General features: G+C 56.3%; 2 protein-coding genes across 2 annotated transcripts in view; both read right to left on the reverse strand.

Annotated features, from left to right (window-relative positions):
• The window catches only part of CBX6 (chromobox 6), a 48,751-nt gene that overhangs the window by 3,543 nt on the left and 24,837 nt on the right, over positions 1 to 20,371 (reverse strand). The window lies entirely within an intron of this gene.
• Positions 1,375 to 10,461, reverse strand: NPTXR (neuronal pentraxin receptor). Its single transcript, XM_049626728.1, has 5 exons — positions 10,429 to 10,461; positions 8,262 to 8,490; positions 5,731 to 5,978; positions 3,002 to 3,181; positions 1,375 to 2,661 (listed from the first exon to the last, which is right to left on the reverse strand). The coding sequence occupies exons 1-5, from the start codon at positions 10,459 to 10,461 to the stop codon at positions 2,437 to 2,439; spliced, it is 915 nt and encodes a 304-aa protein (XP_049482685.1). The 3' UTR covers positions 1,375 to 2,436.

Genomic DNA, 20,371 nt, shown 5'->3' on the forward strand with positions numbered 1-20,371 from the left:
CATTATGACCATGACAAAGCATAAAGGACTTGGGAGGACGCCTCTGGGTGGACTCAGCCATCAAACAAGTTCTGTCACTTTCCTCCTAAGACCCTTTCTTTCCCCCCAGGCCTCCACAAAAGCTGCTTCCTTAAAAACAATAACAGAAACCCAATAAGGCCCAGTGTCCCCGAAATCTGAGTTCTGAATTCCGCCGTCACCCCAGCAACAGCATATGTCATTAAGAGACGCTTGACCCAGCACTTGGGCTGATGTCATTGGCTGTTACCGGGGCAACCTAGGTCTCAGCAGTCTCTGGCAGAAGCGCGCCATCGCTGCTTCTTCTAGGGGGAGCTGGGCTGGAGGTGCCCAACGGTCTATTTGTGCTCTTGAAATGGAAACAAGGATCTGGGAGGTGGCGGCAACAAGTTTTGGAGAAGCCTCCACAGCAACGGCCCCACAGCCTACAGCTCATGCCTCAGGTTACGTGCTGGCGGGGAGCAGAGACGGGGAACAGAAAGCGGGGCAAAAGGCACCTGTACCTGCTCGAGCCCGGTAGCCTGCAGCTGCCCAGACACCTGGTAGGTGACTGGCAGAAGGGACACCTGCCTTTTCAGCTTTCCATTCCTGCCAGAGTGCCTGGAGATCACACCTGTCCTCCCTGCTACTTCCTGGCGGGGCCAGATGCCAAGATGTTTCTGTGCATCATCAGGGAAGATGTTCGTGTTGGAAAGCATTCTGACCTCCCAAACGTCCATCCTCTCAGGCGAAGGCTGGACTCGAAGACACTCGTGGACAGGCAGAATGGCATAGGAGGGGAAGAGCCCTGAAGAGGGATTCAGAAGCCCTGGGTTCTAGTCCTGGCTCTGCCCCATTGGGCTCTGTGATCCTGTGCAAGTCATTTGACCTCTCTGAGCTCTTCCCCAGCTATACAAGCAAGAGGTCAGACTGGGTGGCTTTAACTCAGCTTTTACATCCTTCTACTCTCTTGGGGGAATCGGTGAGGACTCAGGGTGAGACACTCTCAAACAGGCAAGGGTGCCAGGCTGGCGGGGCGAGGGGGGGGGCGTTGGAATCCAGAAAAGCTGGTTTTTACAATCTGTGCATGAAGTTGGCCTGCCTAGTCCCTTGCCCTTGCCCCTGACTCTCTGGAGCCAGCTGCTGACCCTGACCCATGCCCAGCCAGATCCCATCTGCTGCCAACTCTCAGAATCTACCCCTGCTACGTCCCCTGGTTGTTAGGCAGCTTCAGGCTGGCCCCACCCTGTCCACGTGGAATCACAGACAATCTCACGTTTGATCTGGAGAGCTCTCAGCAATGACCACAGCAAGGGCCTCAGCTCACCAATGAGGAAGACGAGCCCAGAGAGAGCAGGGACTTACAGAAGGCCACACAGCAGGTTAGCAGCGGGGCTGGCTAGGAACCATGGGTTCCTCCTTCTCATCCAGCGCTCTGCACACCACTCCACCCTTCTCCCCTCTTTGCCTGCTCAGTTCCTTCCTGCCTTCCTTCCCCCAGAGGCTGCAGGGCCATGCAGAAGGGCTAGGTAATGCGACTCTGCCATAGCCTGGGGCCCAGGGCGCAGTGCCTCTGCCTCGAGCTGCTCCTAGGCCAGGCTGAAGTGGCCCAGGTCCTGTCCTGGGCACGGAGGAGGAGAGGGGACCTGCCACTTAGCACACATGTGGGCGAGCACAAGGGGTGACTATGGCCTTTTGGCCTCCTAGGGTCTTGATCCCTCAGGCTGGAGCCGGGAAGAGAATGTCCTGGAAATTGAGGTGGGGGTGGGCCAGGCGTGGAACCAACATTCAAACCACTGCACACAAAGAAACAAGGAAAGAGGAAGAAGAGAGGGTTCGGGAGGCTCCATCAAGATCCCATTGTCCCTTCAGGGGCAACTGGTGGAAAGATGGAGGAGGGGTGAGTCTGAGTCTCCTATGTCTCTGTCATGCCCTTCTAGGCTGAGGGGACAGCTCTAGAGCTTATTGTGGCCCTGAAGGGGGTGGGGCCAGGCCTGTTGCATGGGGGACAGGAGCACTGAGATAGCAGGCCCTTCCCGCCCCCCCCCCTCAACCCGGTGGGATGTGCTGTTGAGATCAGTGGAATCAGACATGGCTGATGGGCCAGGGTGGGTGGGGGTAAGAGACAGCTCTAGTCTAATGCCAAGAGAGCCGACAGAGCTGTGGGCACTGTTACCACCCTCCACCAGGTCCTGGACTCACCCCAGGCTTGACCTGTTGGCTTGAGCTGCTTGTCCCCGTCCAAGTGGGGTTAGGGGACAGCCATAGCAGGGCAGGGCATTCTGGAGGTGTAGGTATAGGTGGGGGAAACAGGAGGCACGGCCAGGAGCAGGGCAGGAGGGGGGGCAGTGTGTGGGTAGGCTGAGGAGGGAATGTGTGCCCCCAAAATAAGGTCCCCAAAATGGCAGGCAAGGGAGGGACCCTGGATGAGGTGGCCCCTCATGCCTTGGCCCTCCCCTTGCAGACATCAAAGTTAGCCTTTTTTGCACCCCCGAAGGCCTCCACCAGCTTGTCTTCCCAGGGAAGGACGTTGCCCAGCAGTGGCCCGGTACAGTTGGCAATGCCCAGGACCTGGGCAGGTGTCAGGGCGTGGTCCCACAGGTTAAACTGGGCGATGTCACCCACGAAGGCCTGAGTGGCGTCAAACCGGCCACCCAGGGCATCCTGGGCCAAGAGAGAAGCAGAGAAAGGAGAGAGACATGGAGTGAGGCAGGGGGAAAGACAGACAGGCTGACTCAATCAGGGCCTAGGTCCTGCTGAAGCCCCGTCCCCAAAGTTCTAGCCCCGTCCCCAAGTTCCATCCCTGTCCCCAAGGTTCCAGCCCCTTGGGCAGGTCTCTAGTCTCTCTGGGTCTCAGTTTGCCCACCTGCAGAATGGCTGGGTCAGACTGAGTGATCACTGCTGTGCTCTTAGGGTCCCTCTACCTAACCCCTCCTTCTCAGGGGCCCTGGGTGAGTGAGATATCTACTTAGGCCTCATGCCCCCATACCACCCTGAGCCTTACCTGCTCCTGACCCAGGATAAGGATTCCATGTGGCTTGATGGGGTGCCAGGCAGCCAGGTTCTCACCGGAGCCCTGCAGCTCCCCATCCTGGTAGGCAGACCACAGGCCGTCCCTCGTAGTCCAGGAGATGCAGATGTGGTGCCAGCCATTGTCCTTCAGGCTCAGAGGCAGCTGGGCCACCTGGACATAGGTCCCGCGACCCCAGGTCAGAGGTGCCACAGTCCCAAGGCTGGACCAGTGAGGAGGCGGGGGGACCAGGAGACCCGTGTTCTTCTCTCCCGGGACTGACCCAAGGCTTGACCCTCCCACTCCTCCCAGCCCAGCATCTTTCGGATCACTTTTTCTTCTTTCCCCACAACTTAACCAGGCAGCTTCTCTCAGATCACAAGGGACTCTTCGGTACTGGTTTTCAGGTGTTTCCAGCTAGTTTATTCACCCTCTTACAGGGTGTGGGGCGGGAGCCACATCTCACCATCTCTGAACACCTCACACAGTGCCTGGCACGCAGCTGGGCTCACACTGGCAGTGGCGGAATGAGCCTTGGACTCTGAGGCTGGGCACTGGCACCCAGCCCTGGCTCTCCCCACCAACCTCCCGTGGGACCTTGGGGAGGCTGCTCTTTCCTCCCTGGGCCTCAGTTCTTCATCTGTGAAGTAAGGAGGTCAGGCAAAGGGTGGCAAATGTGTGGCCACCTCTGGCTCCTCCACCCAAGGCAGACATGGCTAATCAATTACGAACCTAGGCTCAGCCTCGGGATCTTTCCTACCACAGGGCTCTGGGAAAGCCGCTGGTGATTGATTCAAATTGGCCCGTGAGATGAAAGGTACTTGCTGCCTGTAGATTTGGGACTCCCGAGGGGCTCTTTCATCACCTAGTTCTGAGATCACACTTGAATACAACACCATCTGAGGCCTGCTTGGGGCCAGGCCTTGTTCTGGACACTGGGGATATGGATCCGGTCCCAGCTATAAATGAGTCTGAGTCTGCACGGGAGGGAAGAGCTTCAGGGCAACATTACAAGACAAAATACCGGGGGCCATTTGGGAGGTACAGAGGCTGCGAAGGCCCATAGGAAGAGGCAGGTGTGGGAACAGCAGACACGGCATTCAAACACATCTGGAAGGACAATGCATCTGACCATCCCAGCAAGTTGGGGGCACAGTAGCATCAAAGGCTAAGAGGTTGGAATCAAAGGAGAACGGAGTAATCCCTGAAGTTGACCCTCAAAAGGACTCTTGAAGTTCCTGGAATAGCGCTGTTCACTGCCCTGTCCAGGGTGCTGAATCCTTTCCGCAGAGACCTGAGTGCTGAACTTGCGCAGGGCCAAGGATGGCAGCCAGGGGGTGTATGAAGGGGACATGGCAGCAGGATCTAGATGTTGTCCAGCTACCCTAGGCTTCTTAAGACCTACTGGGCTACAAGAGAAACTCCTGTCCCCTGGGCCCATCTCCTTCTTCTTCATCCTCCTCCCGGACACCCATGAAAGACACCTCCTGCTGAGCTGGGTTCTGATGGGTGACAACCACTCCTAGCAGATCTATGTGGCTGTGGGCTGGTCACGAGTGGGTGTGGTAGGTGGTGCCTACATTTCCAGGGGGGTCTTAAAAGACCACCATGGCTGCAAATCCCAAAGCAATATGGCAGGCGAAGGAGGATATTTGAGGGGAATGAGGGTGATAAGACACTCCCTCTTCTGCTCAATCACCGTGCCCCTGCCACACCACTCCCCCATGTCCTTGTCCTGCCCTGCAGATAGGCGCAGGGAGGGCTGTGGGGCTGGGGGTCCAGGCATGGGGAAGATGGGTGGCCCAAGGATAGAACGGTGGAGGGGTTCACGGGGGGTTTCTGCAGCCCAAAACCGTGAATCATATCAGCACCCCTTCACCAGCTGTGTGGGCCTGTGTGCATTCTTTGCCCTCTCTGAGCCTCAGCTTCTCCATGTGCAAAATGGTAATGATAAGGGTGCCTACCTCCCAGTGCTGTTGGGAGGGTCAAGGGTGATAATGTGAGTAAAGTGCTTATGAGCACTGGGCCTGGAATAATAACAACAGCTCACGTGGCTCAAAGCTTGTTAAATGTTAGGCTTGCTCACACCCCTTTACATGTATGTAAGCCACTCATTTCTCACCACAACCCCACGGTAGAGACTACTGCCAGTCCTCCTTGGCGGATGAGGAAACTGAGGCACGGGGCGTGTAAGTGACCAGTCTAATGTCACACAGAGGGTAAGCAGCAGAACCAGAATTCAAATCCAGCATTCAGGCCTGACCATGGCCCATTCTACTCTCCCTATGAGGAGGGCGGCAGAGGGGGAGCTGCAGAGGAGGACGGGGGCAAGGAGTCCACCAGCGCTCCCTCCCCAAGTAGGTCCTTGGGCCTCACTGGCTTCTCTCTTTGCCCATGAGAGAGACAGCGCCCTGGGACAGACATCTGTAGCCATGTTCCTACAGCTGGGTCACTGGGGAAGCCCCACAGGTCTCCTCTGTAAATGGACATGCCATCACTTACAGCTCTCGGATCCAGGCCCCTCTGCAGCCAGCCCCAGGTCTGGCTTGTCTTTGTACTCCTAGAACCCAGCCTAGCACACAGTAGGCATTTCATATATGCTGAAGCTGCTGAGCAGGAGAACTCAAAGGGCCCGCAGGCTTGGGACCCAGCACAGTGCAGGTGCTCCTGGAAGGGTCACCCGGCCCCCCACTTTCCTCCCATTCTTCCCAGCCTCCACTCACCTTGTCATTGATCAGCAGTTCCATGGGGTCGTGGCCCGCCTCCAGCAGCACAATCTCATTGGCCTGCCCGGGCACGGAGTAGGAGAAGGGTGTGCCCTGGCCATTGCCACCCGACCTGGACCGCAGCCACATGCAGACGGTGAAGGCGTAGAGCTCAGGCAGCGCCTTCCGCACGCGGGCGTACATGTAGTTGTTGCGGATGGGGATGCTGATCTTGAAGGCATCTGGGGGGCTGTAGGCTGAGGACCCTGAGGGGAGTGGGCGAGGTGGTCATGGTGGGGATCAGTGGCCACTGATGGGGATGGGCAGCGCGGACTGTAGAATGAGGGCTACTAGTCCCTGAACATCTGCCATGTACCAGGTGCATTTTCAGCCTTTTCTACCCTGCCATTGTATTGATGGGTGTGGTTAAAGTCCAAGGGCTCTGGACCTGAGACGTCCTGAGTTCAAATCCGGGCTCCACACTTCCCAGCCACATGACCTTCCACAATTCAACTTCACCTCTCTCGGCCCTAGTTTGCTCAGTAAAATGGCATAAATAAGAATTCCTCCCTCTCAGGCTTGTGTGAGGGTTGAGTGGGACAAACTATGTAAAGGGCCTGGCCCAGAGTAAATGCTCGACAAATGTTAACTATTCCAATGATCATTGTTTGGGGTTCTTTGCCTATTGTTTACTTTTTTAAATATTTATTTTAGAGAGAGAGAGAGAGGGAGTGAGCATGAGCAGGGGAGGAGCAGAGAGAGAGAGGGAGACAGAGAATCCAAAGCAGGCTCTGTGCCGTCAGCACAGAGCCCAATGCGAGGCTTGAACTCACAGACTGTGAGATCGGGACTTGAGCCAAAGTTGGACGCTTAACCAACTGAGCCACACAGGTGCCCCTCTTTGCCCGTTTATTTAACAACCGCTCTACAGTGCCTTCTGCATGGCAGGCACTGTCCTAAGAGCCTTTACATACATGACCTCCTTCATTCTTATGACAGCCCTATGAGATGGACACTGTTATAATCCTCAGTTTACAGATGAGGCAACCTTGGCACAGAGGGATTAGGTCATCTTCTCAAGGCTACACAGCTAGTAAGTGGCAAAGCTGGGATCTGAACAGGATCATCCTGGGATTCCTTGATATCCAGGGCAGCACAGAGTTTCAGGGATTCTATGCCTTAAGTATTAGAGGGCTTTCTGCAGGGGCAGACTGGGGAGTCACCATCTCTATGGGCAGGGGGTGACACCCACCACACCCACCTCTGGGATAGGAGTTCCCCTCCTCCAGCTGGTTGTTGAGGGCTGGGGTTAGGGGGTTAGGGCTGGGAATGGTGGACCCAGGTTCCCAGGTTCGGTTGGGGCTTGGGGTGAAGGCTGATGTGATGATGCATCATGGTAAGAGAGGAAGGGGCTCGGTGACAGTCCCTTCCTTGAAGCCTGTTTCATAGATGAGGAAGTCGAGTCCCAAGAAGGGACTTGCCCACAGGCATACAGACATCCGGCCTAGTTGCCTCCCTCTTCTCTGCCCGACAGCCGCTGGAGGGGGCATTTCCCCCAATCCCTTAGAAGATGCAGTATAGGGGGGCCAGTGGCAGGACTGAGGAGGGATGAGTTTGTCTTTCTTGTCTCTGTGCTCCAGCCGGAAACCCACCAGGCCAAGCCTTGCCTTCAGCTGTGCCCCTGCTATGGCCCCTCCACTCCACAACTGACTCTACCTCTGCCTGCAAGGACTAGCTTGAGGCTCACCTCCTTCAGCCTCTTGGATTTCCTTCTCTGAAACTTCTGTCCCCATCTAAGCCAGTCCCAGATAATTACTCAGGATTCCCCCTAACTTGTCTGTAAGCCTCTTCCAGGATGCTCCTCCCAAGGTTTCAAAGATGGGAGTTCCCTGAGACCTCCTGAGTCCTAAATCCCCGTATTTCAGATGAGAAAAACGAGGCCTGCGGAAAGGAAGCAAAATTCAAAAGTCTCAGCGCAAGCCAGTGACAGCTGTGGAGCCCGGAGCCAGGTCCCCTTGATGCTCATACCCGTGGACTACCCATTACCCTGACCCCTGGAAGCGCCAGGCCCAGGTGTTTAACAAGTGACAAAATCTGGACTCACTGAAGGTGCTGTTTTGTGGGGTGGTTAAATGCATGGACTTTGGCACGAGACCCACTTTGAGGTTCAGATCCACCATTCACTGGCTGTGTGACGTTGGACAAGTCACTTGACCTCTCTGAGCCTCGGTTTCCTTTTCTGTGAAACGGGGATAATAACACACCATCCCTGTGTGGTTTGTGAACGTTAACCCAGCTGACGTGTCACGTACTTAGCCCACTCCCAGAACGTAAGTGCCAGAAAATGCTAACCGTTAAAAATAATAATCATGACGACACTCCCCAATTATTCTCACCCTCTTGGGTTCTGCAGCCTCCTCCCCCGCCATCCCATCTAGCTTCAGCCTCTGGAGAGCATAAAAACGTTTTCGAGTGAATCTGCCACTTTGAGGACCCATCTGAGAACCAAGGCCTCGCCTGCTATGCCCTCTGCGGGGCCCAGGACCCACCGTGCTCCAGTTCGGCTACGCGGTCCTGTAGCGCATCCAGCTCCTTCTCCACTTCCTGCCGCTGCCGGTGGCTGCTGTGACTCAAAGCCATGCGCTCCTTCTCCAGGGTCAGCACCTTGGCCAGCAGCTGGCCCTCCAGTTCATCCATCTTGGAGTGCAGGGCGGTGGGCACCGCGGGCGCAGGGGCTGGGGCGGCTGAGAAGTTCACACGGGCCGGGAGCTCCTGCTGCTTACGGGGCAGGAAAAAAAGGGGGGCATGTGAGGTCACTTGCAGGGAGGAAGGAAAGAGACGCGGGGCTCAGAGATGCCTACCACCCACCCCTGGTGATTGACCCCAGGTGAGCCTCAGCGTCTCCATATGCAAAGTGATGGTGAGCTGACCTCAAGAACATGTCAGCCTATGGTGGGGTCGGGGGCCGGCAGTGGAGAGCTCTGAAAGCTCCCCTGGGTGGGTCTGATGTTGCCATCGGGGCTGAGAGCCCCTGCTGAGTCCTTCTTAACTGAAAGACTGGACACTGATGGGTCTTTAAAGGAATGGACAGTCTTCACTCATTCACTCGGCAAGCTTCTCTAAGATGGTGAGAGGCTTTGCGTGGGCACTGGGCAGATAGATGCAGGGGCACAAACCAGGGGCTTCTGGAATAGAGCTGCAATGGTGCGCCCATTCCTGACTAGCATGTGGTTCAAGTCACAGGCTCTGGAGTCGGACAACCTGGGGCCCAAATCCAGCTCAAGAACCAATCTGCTGTGTGACCCTAGGCAAATGCCTCCACCTCTCTGAACCCCTGTTTCCTCACATGCAACAGGGGACAAGCGTATCTATTTAGAAGGGTTGGGGGATGATTGGGCAGTTAACGCCAATGAACAGAGCCTGGTTATTGCAGTTACTGTCTAGGGCAGAGTGTTCTAAGCTGGTCTCTGACACCCTCATCCTGCCTGGGGTGAGGACGAAGTGTTTAGAGTCCCCCTCTTCCTGTCTTAAGACCCCAGTGGGCAGGAGAATTGGGAAAGGAGCCAGCGGGGGGGGGGGCGGCTCTCCTCCCCCTCTCCTGCTGGAGGAAGCCCCTTCTGGGGTGGAAGAAGGCAGGCAAGGCCACACGTCCAGACTCTGGGAGGGGGTAGTCTCTGGCAGGCACCGGGAGCATCAGTAGAAAATTAATAATTCAGCGAGCTTCTAGGAGCCAAATTAGACCTTCTCTGTCCCCTTGGCTTCCTCCACATCCCCAGAGGCCCAGGCAGTTCCCGCTCAGTCAGCCCCGGGCCTTGTCCGCAGGCTTAGCCCCAGACCCCAGCTCACTGAGTTCTCACGAATCTGTAAGTGAGCGAGTAAATGGTGAGCGCCTACTGCGGGCAGGGCACGGGGTGCTGGAGAGACAGCCGAGGGTCGAATGGACAACCAAGGTGCCCCGTGTGCCTCCCTGGCCCCCACTGGCCCAGCCCACTTGCTGGGTGAGACTGGGTGGATCCCTTCGCCTCTCTGAGCCTTGTTTTCTGGCCATGTGATGAGGGGGTAAATGTGTCCCCCGCCTCAAAGTGCTGGGGGTGGGGGAGGGCGGTGCCTGAGAGAAGCTGCCAGGACCTTACGCTGAGGAGCTGGGGGAGGGGGACTGATGCGTGGTTCTGTCACTCCACCTTGAGAATGGGAGCAGGTGGGCTAACTTCTCTGGGGTCATTTTCCCTCATTTATAAAATAAGGACTTGGAATGCCCAGCTTGCAGAGCTGTGGTCAGGATTAAATGACGGTGGGCAGGAGAAGGGCCCAGACCAAGCCACCTTTATCCCCCACCACGTCCCACATAAGAGGGCACAGCCATCCATCCGTCCGTCCTCTGTGTAGTCGCTTGCTTGGCCGGCCGGGCTGGGCTAGGCTGGAGGCCGAGGGAGGTGGGCGGGCGGCGGATGAGCAGCTCCAGTGCACCTGACCCCACCCGTTACACTAACCTCCCATGTCCTATCTGGAGGGCTCCTGCTGACTCCCTGGGTGCCTACGAATCCTGACTCTGGGTGACTAAAAACAAAGCCTCAGTTTCCCCTTCTGTAACATGGGGACAACCAGCCCCAGGACAGATGTAAGAATGGCAGAGTGAAGTAACAGGTCCTCCTGGACTATAAGAGCAGAACGCAAACTGTGAGCCTTGGATATATCGGCCAACGAAGAGCTCACTACCTCCAGAAGCTTCCCTGGACCCCGACAGCCCATGGAGTGACAGGGCCAGCCACCCGCTGCATTTGAGGTAGGCTGAACTTCCAGGAAACGTTGGGCTGAGGCGTGCAGGGCATAGAGAGCATTGCGTCTGAATGGCGGGGGAGGGGGGGGTCGGGGGGCTCTGGCTGGGTGTTCTGGGCTCCGGCACCCTCTATCCTCAGTTTCCCTCTTTCCACAGTGCCAAGCTTGGCACGAAGGGCACACATCTGAGTGAGACCGCGTGCCAGGCCCATCCTTGGCACTGCACGCGTATTTACTCCTCAGTCCTCACAGCCGCCCTTTTTGGTTGGTACTCTTCCTGCCCCCATTTCACCGACAGGGGAACTGAGGCAGAGGTCCTTCTGGATTTTCTACAGCAGCGGGGCCGGGCAAAGCCGATACCTCTGGCGCTCTCTAGCAAAGCGTCCTCCTCCCGCGGAGGGAGAAGGGGCCTGGCAGGAGGGAACAGGACGTCTACTGCTATTTACACAGACGCTGCGGTGAGCGGGCGTGCAAGCTGTTCTTTTGTCAGAGCCACCAGCTCTGCCGCCGGCAGGAAGGCCAGGGAGGAGGTGGGCTCTCCAGATCGTGTGCGGCCCCCTCCCCACCCCGGTGTCTGAATCAGAAGAACACGACTCCCCCCCACTTTCCCCATCTGCTGCGGGCTCAGGCTGTGCCGCGTGGGCTCCCGGCTGATGCCAATCGGGCCCCTGGCCCAAGGTGGGGGGGAGGGATGATGATGCCATCACCCCCCCACTCAGGGCCCGAAGAGGCAGGAAAAGGGGGGCTCCGAGCCCACAGGCTGTTGCACTGGGAGTCTGCGTGGGATTCGGTGTAAGCACACAGGCCCTGAGCCAGCGCCGGGGTCCCGGTCCAGCTCAGCGCTAACGGGCTGGGCTCATTAGCGCTCGGCAGGGAGGAGGCGGGCAGAGGAGTTGTCCTCGCCGCCGTCACTGCTGTCACTACCGCGTGCCAGGTCCCGCACCAGGGAAGCACCGCGCGAACACTTCACAGCCCTCTCGGCGATCTGGGGAGGTGAGGAGGCCCACTCTACAGATGGAGGAACTGAGACAGCGAGGTGCAAGAACCCCAGCCCAGGCCCTTCTGATTCCAGAAGCTGTTCCCATTCTTCCCTCGCAGTGTGGGTCTCGGGCTGCCAAGTGGGCACGAAGCCGGCCGCCCTGCCTGCCAGGGGGGCCAGCGGAAGTGGTTCTAGTGGCCACGAAAAGGCTGGGAGGGTCTGGAAGGCTATGTGAGACCGTGGGGCAGGGCGGGGAGGGCGGCAGCCTCACAGAGGGGGCCCGGATGGGAGGGACCTGCCCAGGCCGGGTGGCTCTGAGGCTGGGAGGATGCAGGGAAGACCCCAGCCGCCTTGTCCCCACATGGGGTCTGTTCCTTTCCTGTGGGGAGCAGAGGGAAGGTGCTGGACCTCAGTGCACAGCTCACCGCCCACCCCCCTGCCCCCCCGGACAACGCAGGGCCCGGCTCCAGGGGCAGCCGGGCGGGTGGAAAAGAACCAGCTTCACTCGCCTCCCCACCTGACCACCCCCAAGTCTCGTGTGACTCTGCTGGGCTCAGCTCGGTTCCACCAGCCCGGTGACCTTATGTACAGCTGCTGTGCCTCAGTTTTCCCAGCCGAAAGGGTACAGCAATAATACCTCCTAGCATATTAGTGATAATTGAGTTACATAATGCCCTTAGGGTAGAGCTGGCCTACGAAGGGCTCTGCAAGTGTGGATGATATTATTATTACTACTTGATTATCTCTTGAAGGGACCCACCCTGCTCCAACTCCGACCATAAATCTGTTTGTTTAACCATTACAGTGAGAGAAGAAGCAAGTCTCAGAAAACAGCTACATACCGTTTATACAAAGTTGCAAAGATTCCAACCCAACCATGGATTTGTAAAAGCAGGAAGAAACACAGGGGCCAGACGGATACAAGTTTGGGACAGAGGTGACCCTCTCTCGGGGGTGGGCGGTCTGGGGCTGGGAGTTGGGAGGCTCTCAGGGGCGTGAGCTGGCTGTAAACGTTTTGGTTCTTCTTGAGCCTGGATCCCTACCTGGACGGTGTTCTTTATACCTCGGTGTATGTCTCAGATACTCTGCATTGATTTTCTTTCAAACAAAAACAAAAACAAAAGAAAGCAGGAAAGGGGCGCCTGGGTGGCTCGGTCGGTTAAATGCCCAACTCTTGGTTTCAGTTCAGGTCATGATCTCACAGTTCGTGGGTTTGAGCCCCACGTCGGGCTCCACGCTGATGGTGTGGGGCCTACTTGGGATTCTCTCTCTCCCCCTCTCTCTCTGCGCCTCCCCTGCTCGCTCGCTCGCTCTCTCTCAAGATAAAAAAAAACAAAACAGGCAAAAGTCCAAAAGCAGTCTTTGAGCGTAGAATCTAACCCTGAATCTTAATGGTAGCCTTACTTGGCTCCTCTGTCCCTCTCTAGTCCGGGCCACCGTCACCTCAGCTCCTACACTGGCCCTTCTCCACACCGCAGCCGGGGGCAGCTGCCTAACTGCAAATCCAACCATGTTGCCAAAAATCCTTCAATAGCTCCCTTCCTCCACTGATAAAGTCCCAGCCCCTCTACGCTCAGCCCTCACTCCCCACCCCTGCAGGCTACACTTCATTCCCACCTAAAGTCACCAACGGCCCCCAGCTCCTTTCTCACCCCAGGGCCTCCGTACATTCTGTTCCTTCTGCTAAGAACACACTTCCTGTTCCCACCCCACCTCCCCCCGCCAAAGCCTGCTCACCCTCCAGATGGCAGCTTTCCCCACACCTGATCTAAGATGCTCCAAAGGGAGAAGAAAGAGGGCTTCTGCGGAGAGACTGAGGGTCTCGATTCACTCAGTCCCTCCCTCACTCATTCGTCCACCCATCCACATACGCTGTGGCGACTGGGTGTCACGAGCACAGGCACGACTCACATCAGACAGGCCAGCGTCATTCCCAGGCTCCCCGCTTACTAGATCTGTGGCCCTGGACAAGCTGCTCAACTCCTTTCCTCAACTCTAAAATGGAGATAATGGGGCGCCTGGGTGGCTCCGTTGGTTAAGCGTCCAGCTTCGGCTCAGGTCATGATCTCGCGGTTCGTGAGTTCAACCCCCACCCCGGGCTCTGTGCTGACAGCTTGGAGCCTGGAGCCCGCTTCGGATTCTGTGTCTCCCCGTCTCTCTGCCCCTCCCCCGCTCACGGTCTGTCTTTCTCTCTCAAAAATAAACTTTAAAAAAGTGAAAAAAATAAAATAAAATGGGATAATAATAGTCTCTACCTTCTGGAATATAAGTAACGACAAAATGAAAGAACGTACGTGAAGACTGGCACACGAAGAGTGACTGATAAATGGTTATAACCATTATTATTTGTGGCTACTGAGGGGCAGGAGAGCACAGTGAGTAGTGACTGTGCGGGGCGGGCGGGCGGGGGGGGGGGCGCCTGGAGCCGGCTGTCAAGAGGGAAATCCCCACTGCGTAACCTGGGCAAGGTCAACCCCTCTGAGCCTCCGTGTCCTCACCTGAGAAATGGGAGCAGTTAAAAGTCCCATGGTGCTTATGGGGACTCAGTTGGAAGGCCCCTAGAAAAGGCTGGCACAGAGGGTGCCCTATGCCCTGCTGCCTCTTCCTGAGTGACAGGTGCAATGGCTCCAGAGGTGGACGAGGCCTGCACTGGGCATGGGCCGTGCTCCCAGCTGGGGTGGGGGTTGGGGGGAGGCAGACTGGGGGGTGTGACAGCACGAGAGCCCTCATGGAGGCACGGGCTCTGCGGGGCGGCAGGGGTCAAGGTGAGTCAGGGCAGGCCTCTCCCAGCAGGCCCTGTGTCTCCAACGTACCCAGCGGTGAAGGGGCAGGAAATAGAGGCCAGACTGGTCTTCGGTCCTGGGCTCTGAGGCCTCAGAGTTAAGTGATAGGTCACCCCCAACCCCAGGCTCCCTTGCCTCTCCCTTCAAGTGCTCCCTGTCCAGGGCTGCATTGCTACAGAGTTCCCTCTCGGGCCCTGCTTGTCCATATACTTCTGGGCCCGGGGCCAAACATCTACAGCAAAGACTGGGGATCCCCCTTCCCCCCTTCCAGCCCATTTTAATAGAAAATCCTGGCTGTGAGCTCAGCTCAGCTTCTGCCGTGCTGTGTGGCCTTCAGTCACTCAGGCTCTCTGGGCCTCAGCTTCCCCTGGAGTCAAATGAGGGGCATGTGGGGGCACATAAGTGTTTCCACCCCAGGCTGGCTGTCTCAGCCCCTGCCGCTAGAGTTCTATGGGGGGGACCGTGCGCCCGAGATTGTCCTCGGGGAACCCCACCACACTGTCACCTGGTGAGGAGCGCCAGCCCCTGCCTGACCTTTTTCCGCCTCCCATAGGCAAGGACTCCACAAAATGGCCAATAAACAGAAGAAAAGGTGCTCAACATCGTGAGTCATCAGAGATAACACAAATTAAAACCACAGTAAGTTCACTGCACGCCCACCAGAACGGGGAGGGTTTTAAAAATAACCACACCAAGGCTGGCAAGCTTCACACACAGGTGGGCATGTAAACGCTTACTGCCACTTCGGCAAAGTGTTTGGCATCACCTCCTAAACGCTACGTAAATGTCTCTCCCGGGACCCAGACACCCACTCCTGGGGATGTATCCAGGAGAAATGAGGGCTTGTCACCACCAAAAGATGTCACAAGAATGTTCATGGGAGCCTTATTTGTAACACCCGGATGTCCATCCACAGGGGAAGGGTAAGTAAATGTAGGCGTGTCTATGCACCAAAACACTACACGGCATGAAAAAAATCACAAGCCACCGTCACCTGCCCCACGATCAAATGTCAGCCATCGAGTACAACAGAAACACCAGACATAAAGGGATGCGGCAGTTTGGGGAAGTAGGGACTCCAGGGGTCCCAGAGGAGCCTTCAGGGACACTGGAAATGTCCTGCTCTCGATCTGAGCGGTGCTCTCGTCCATACGTAAGTGTGCACTGAGCTGCACATTTAAGATTTGTGTGTTTTGTAAGTGAGAGACGTGAGCTCTTACGTATCTCGAATAGAAGATATACTTCAAAAGAAAAAAAAAATCCCCCAGGTTAGGTGCTGCCTTCTGTTCACGTAGCGCCTGCCAAGCTTGGAACAGCAGGAAGGGCCTCCTCCCCCGGGGGAAGGCTTGCCAGGGACGGGAGGCCACCAGGGCACCGTACGACGGGGCAAGCTGGCTCCTCGGAGCACCGTGCGCACCCCTTACGTCTGACAGATGGAGAATCTGAGGATCAGAGAGAAGAAGGAATTTTCTGAGGTCACAGCAAACAGGTGGCAGAACCGGGGTTTTTAACACCTGGTGTCTTGCTAGACAAAGGCGTGGCACAGGCAGGAGTAGGGGTTAAGGGCTGTGCAGTGGGGCTGTATCACCTAGAGATGGGGGAGGCCAGCCACAGGGAGAGGCGCCATCTGGGGCTGCAGGCGGCTGGTGGGCACCGAGGATCCATATCCTCAAACAGAAGGCCAACGGGCAGAACCCCTCTTGCTGTAGCGTGCCAGCCCCCTTCACGGCCAAAAGAGGTAGGGTCAGGGAACCAGCCCTCACAGAGCAGAAGCTGCCAGAATGGGCAGCAACGTGTAAAAAAAAAAAAAAAAAAAAAAAAGCAACAGCAACAGACTTTAGAAAAGGCACCGATAGATTCTCTAAGGCGCTGCGTTTCTCTGCAGATTTCCCTCAGAAACTGGAGGCCTGGGAGTGGGTGGGTGGGGGCTCGGTGAGGGCCGCACACACATGTAACCCCCCTCAACTCTCCCCCCCCTCCCCCGCCACCGCCAATCCCTAAGCAGGAGGCATCCGTCCAAGAACTCCCAACGTAGAGCCCAAAGGGCCGGGCCCAGATCCAGCCTCCCCCCCCCTTCCACCCACTTTACAGATTAGAAAACTGAAAAAAAAACAGAGAGGGAAGTAAAGAGCTTAGAGTCACAAGCAAAAAGAACTCCACTTTATGCCACCAGCCGCACTACCTGGGAGAACATTTCGAGCTGAAAGGCGTTTCGCGAACATCTGGCCCGCTGTTATCATTTCACGGAGCCGAAGCCGAAGCCGGCGCTTGGCGGTGGGGGGGGGGGTGGGGCAGGGGTGGGGCGGGTTGTCAGGTTCTGGTTCTTCCACGTCCTTATCTGTAAGAGGGGAGCGTGTACAGCCCATTTCACAGGCCCCAAGACTGAATGAGCTAATCAGTGTTACTTAATACTGTTATTTATTTGCTAATAATTTGCAAATAATTTGCAAATAATTATTATTTGCTAATAATAAATTTGCTAATTTATTATTAGCAAAACTTCCACGTGAGCCTTCTGCCGGTCCTGCCGGCCAGCAGGACAAGCCTTTGGGGACTGGCCCTCATCACTCTGGCTCTGGGGGCTCTGGCACAGAAACCGTCCGGGGCACCGTCTAGCAAGAGGCCCTGCCCCCCACCGGCCTTTCCCACTCTTCCTGAAGGTAGATAAGGTCTGACCTCTCCAGATGGGTCTAGAGAAAATGATGCCGACCAAGGGCTGTGGAACCAGACACTGACAGGCTCCCCTGCTGTGCGACCTTGGGCCAATTGCTTAACCACTCTGAACGTTGGTTTCCTCATCCGTACAAGGGGGATGAAATGGTTACCTCCCTTATGGAGATTTGATGAGGATTAAATGAGATAATGCCCAGTGCCTGACACACAGTAAGTGCTCAGCAAGCATGAGCTATAATTGTTATCAAGGCCAGGGTCCCCTGTGACCATTGTCAGGGTGTTCCTTACCCCCATCTTTCCACCCCAACATGGAGGCAGGCGACCAGCTTGCTAGGCCGGGTGAAGGATGTGGTTTAGTCAAACAAAGAACTGCTGATGGAATCAATCTGAAAGCTTCATTTTCCACATACATTAAATTAATGCAAAAAAAAAAAAAAAAAGGAACCCTGGAACATGTATGCGTGGCTGGTTGCCATGTAAATGGTTCAACCCTTTTGGAAAGTGGTTCTTGGCCACAGCCATAAAAAATCAATATCCTCTGACCCTGTAATACCTCTCCTGGGAATTCAGCCTAAAGAAATACTTCAACCGACTTCACAAGAAAAAAAACAAAAAACTATCTGCATGAAATTGATCCTGCAATGAGCATCTAGAAGAAACATAATTAGGAACAACCTACATCTCCAGCAAAGGAGAAGAGATGGTCAGAGCAGTGATGGATGGTGGAGCCAGAGATAGATTCCAGCATATCATGGCCATCATTAAAACGGTAATTACCAGCAACTGGTAATTCTGGAACAATGTCTACATCTGGATAAAGGACCAGCAGGGGCTGAAAAAAATGGATGAAATGGTGGAATTAAATGCGATTTTTCCCCCCAAAACACATTTTGACTTTTTTTCCATCAACAGCCACGACCATAACAACAAAAACAAAAACACAGGCAAGAAGATAAATAATTTCTCCTAGGCTCACAAACATGGTTCTCACTTGAGGCCTCGAGGAGAGGCTGGGCCAGTGTGACCTTCCCTCCCCTTTGGTAGAGGGCTGGTGGGGTGAGGGAGGGGGTGATACAGAGACGTGCCAGGTAGGGACGGGCAGGGATGCGCGGAGGGCTGCGGGAGCAGGAATGCGGGTAGGAAAAGGTCAGTGTGCGATCAGGGAGGGCCTCTGGGAGGAGGTGTCCTCAGAGCAGACTCTTGGCTGATGAGTATGGCTACTCTGGGGGTAATCTGGGCAGAGGCAAGAAGGAAATGGGAGACGGGCCAGCTCTGTAATGAGAGTCTGGGAGCAGGCTGAGGGGTTTGCACCATGAGGAAGCCCCATGATGGGCTTAAGGACGATCCTTGGGGCTTAAGGAAGATGGATGGAGGGGTGTGCCTGGAGTGGGAGACAACTGAGGAGGCTGCTGCAAGAGAGGTGAGGTCGACTGGAAGGAGGGCAGGGCAGGAACTAACCATGGCTTATCAGAGCACACCTGAAAAGCGGGTCGGCGGAGGACCCGAGTCCAGGTTGGGGCACCATGAGGGCAGGGGGCCAGTGTGACGTCCAGAGGGAGGTGCTCAGGAAGCGGTTGGATCTACCGGTCTGGAGCTCTGGAAAGAAACCTGGGCTGGACGAAGTTGGCTGGGGCACCACAGTGCACTGGGCGTTGGGAGCCTCCGGGTGTGGCTGAGTTCACCCAGGGAAAGTGAGAAGAGAGCCAGGAGGGGTGCGACCGATAAAGGAGGAGGACCCCGAAATGGGACACAGAAGCAGAGAGGGAGGAAGAGCAGGTAAGAGGTGTCTAGAAGCCAAGGGCCCGGAGATCTTTAGGAGGGAATGATCACTGGGGTCAGATGTTGGAGAGGCGTTCATCAAGGTAAGGACAGAATCGTTCCCATTCAATTGATCGTCTTGGGTGACGGCCTCAGAGCACGTGCAGCGAGCTGTAAGGGGAGAGAGGTGAGTGGCGAGAAAACAGACCCTGAGAATCTGGGGGCAAGCTTTTGAGGATACCGGATGAAGAGAGGGGAGGAAGACGACAGTAGCTAAAGAGAGCACGCGGTTCCACTGAGCTCAGGAGTCTGACCCCACAACTGTCAGGGTCCAGACCCCAGTCCCTCCCAAAGACCCCAGGGAGATTGGCTCTGGGGCTGCCAGGCCCAGAAGGCAGATCTGGTGGGCAAGCAGACCCCCGCCTTCCTGCCTCCAAGTCCACTGCGCTCAGAAAGCAGGAGGGGCGTGTGTAGGGAAGCCAGGGCTCTCCCAACCCGGCAGGCTGGTCTGGTGACAAATCCCAGGCGCCAGGATCCCCACCCCCCCAACCTCAGCAGGCTAACTGGAGGGGAGCCCACCCTGCCAAATGCACAGGTGCTGGGGGAACAGGTCCAGGGCAAGCCCAGCCCTGCCAGCCCCAGACGTGGGAGGAACCACGGTGCCATCTGGGTGTGGAGGCAGGGGCTGGGGCAGGCAAGAGGAAGTTTATTGAAAACCGAATCTTTTTTTTTTCTTTTTTTGACATTAATAAACTCTTTCCTAAAAGGGGGGGGGTTGTTCCCATTTTGATCTTTGGCTACTTGAAAAATTAGCAATATGATTGCTTAATGATAAAAATAGCCATCACTCAAATTCACGGAGCACATCTCTGCCCGACGCCGTTCTGGGCCGTTCACAAAGATGAACTCACTTCATCTTCCTAACGCCCCGACGAGGCAGGTGACATTACTGTCCCCATTGCACAGGTGGGGAAACTGAGGCTCCCCTTCACAGTTGTGCTTCAGTGTTTCTCTGATTATCTCCCTGCTCTTGGCTCTCGCATCCTAGAGATGCCCCAGAGGTGACGTAGGAACAGGGGGTGTTGGCCCGGCACACAAGCCTCCTGGGCTCTCCTCCTTCCTCTGTCACTCACCTTAGGAGGGCCCTGAGCCCCAAGTGTCTCACCAGTGAGATGACAGGGCTGGCTGTGATGGCCTGGCTGCCATGTGACAACCCCCCCCCCCCCTGACCCCCACCAGAGGTGGGTGCTGACACCTGCACAGACTCCCTGGAGGGCCACTGGGCCACGGCAATGGCCAGCCTTCCACACAGGCATCATTTAGTGCCGCTGGGCCGGAGGTTGATCTGCGAGAGCCATGAGGAGGGGGGGAGTCCCTACCTTCCCTTCCTTCCAGCCTCTCCTCCTTCTGCCTTCCCTTCCTTCCAGCCTCCCCTCCTTCTGCCTTCCCTTCCTTCCAGCCTCTCCTCCCTCTGCCTTTGCCAGGTGCACCCGGTTGGGGGAAAATACTAAAGGAGCCTTTGGCCTCTTTCTCCCCGTCTCTTTCCACAGACTCAGTTTTGTTGCTAACCCCCTTCCCTGCCATCTGGAAATCACGGATGGCTGGGGGGTGGTCAGTGCCTTGCAGCTGTCTGTCCTTCCTAGTCTGCCCAGCTCCGGCTCCAGGGGGCCCCAAATGGGTTTTCACAGGG

The sequence above is a fragment of the Panthera uncia genome, chromosome B4, assembly GCF_023721935.1.
Source record: "Panthera uncia isolate 11264 chromosome B4, Puncia_PCG_1.0, whole genome shotgun sequence".
In the NCBI taxonomy this organism is placed as follows: domain Eukaryota; kingdom Metazoa; phylum Chordata; class Mammalia; order Carnivora; family Felidae; genus Panthera; species Panthera uncia.

Excerpts from the sequence above, each read along its gene's own strand:
- NPTXR (XM_049626728.1), bottom strand. The coding sequence starts at position 10,461 with ATGGGCTGTCGGGGTCCAGGGAAGCTTCTGGAG. Across the intron at positions 8,491-10,428 it reads GTCCAGGGAAGCTTCTGGAG|CAGCAGGAGCTCCCGGCCCG; the intron begins GTAGTGAGCTCT and ends CTGCCCCGTAAG. Across the intron at positions 5,979-8,261 it reads CGTAGCCGAACTGGAGCACG|GGTCCTCAGCCTACAGCCCC; the intron begins GTGGGTCCTGGG and ends CACTCCCCTCAG.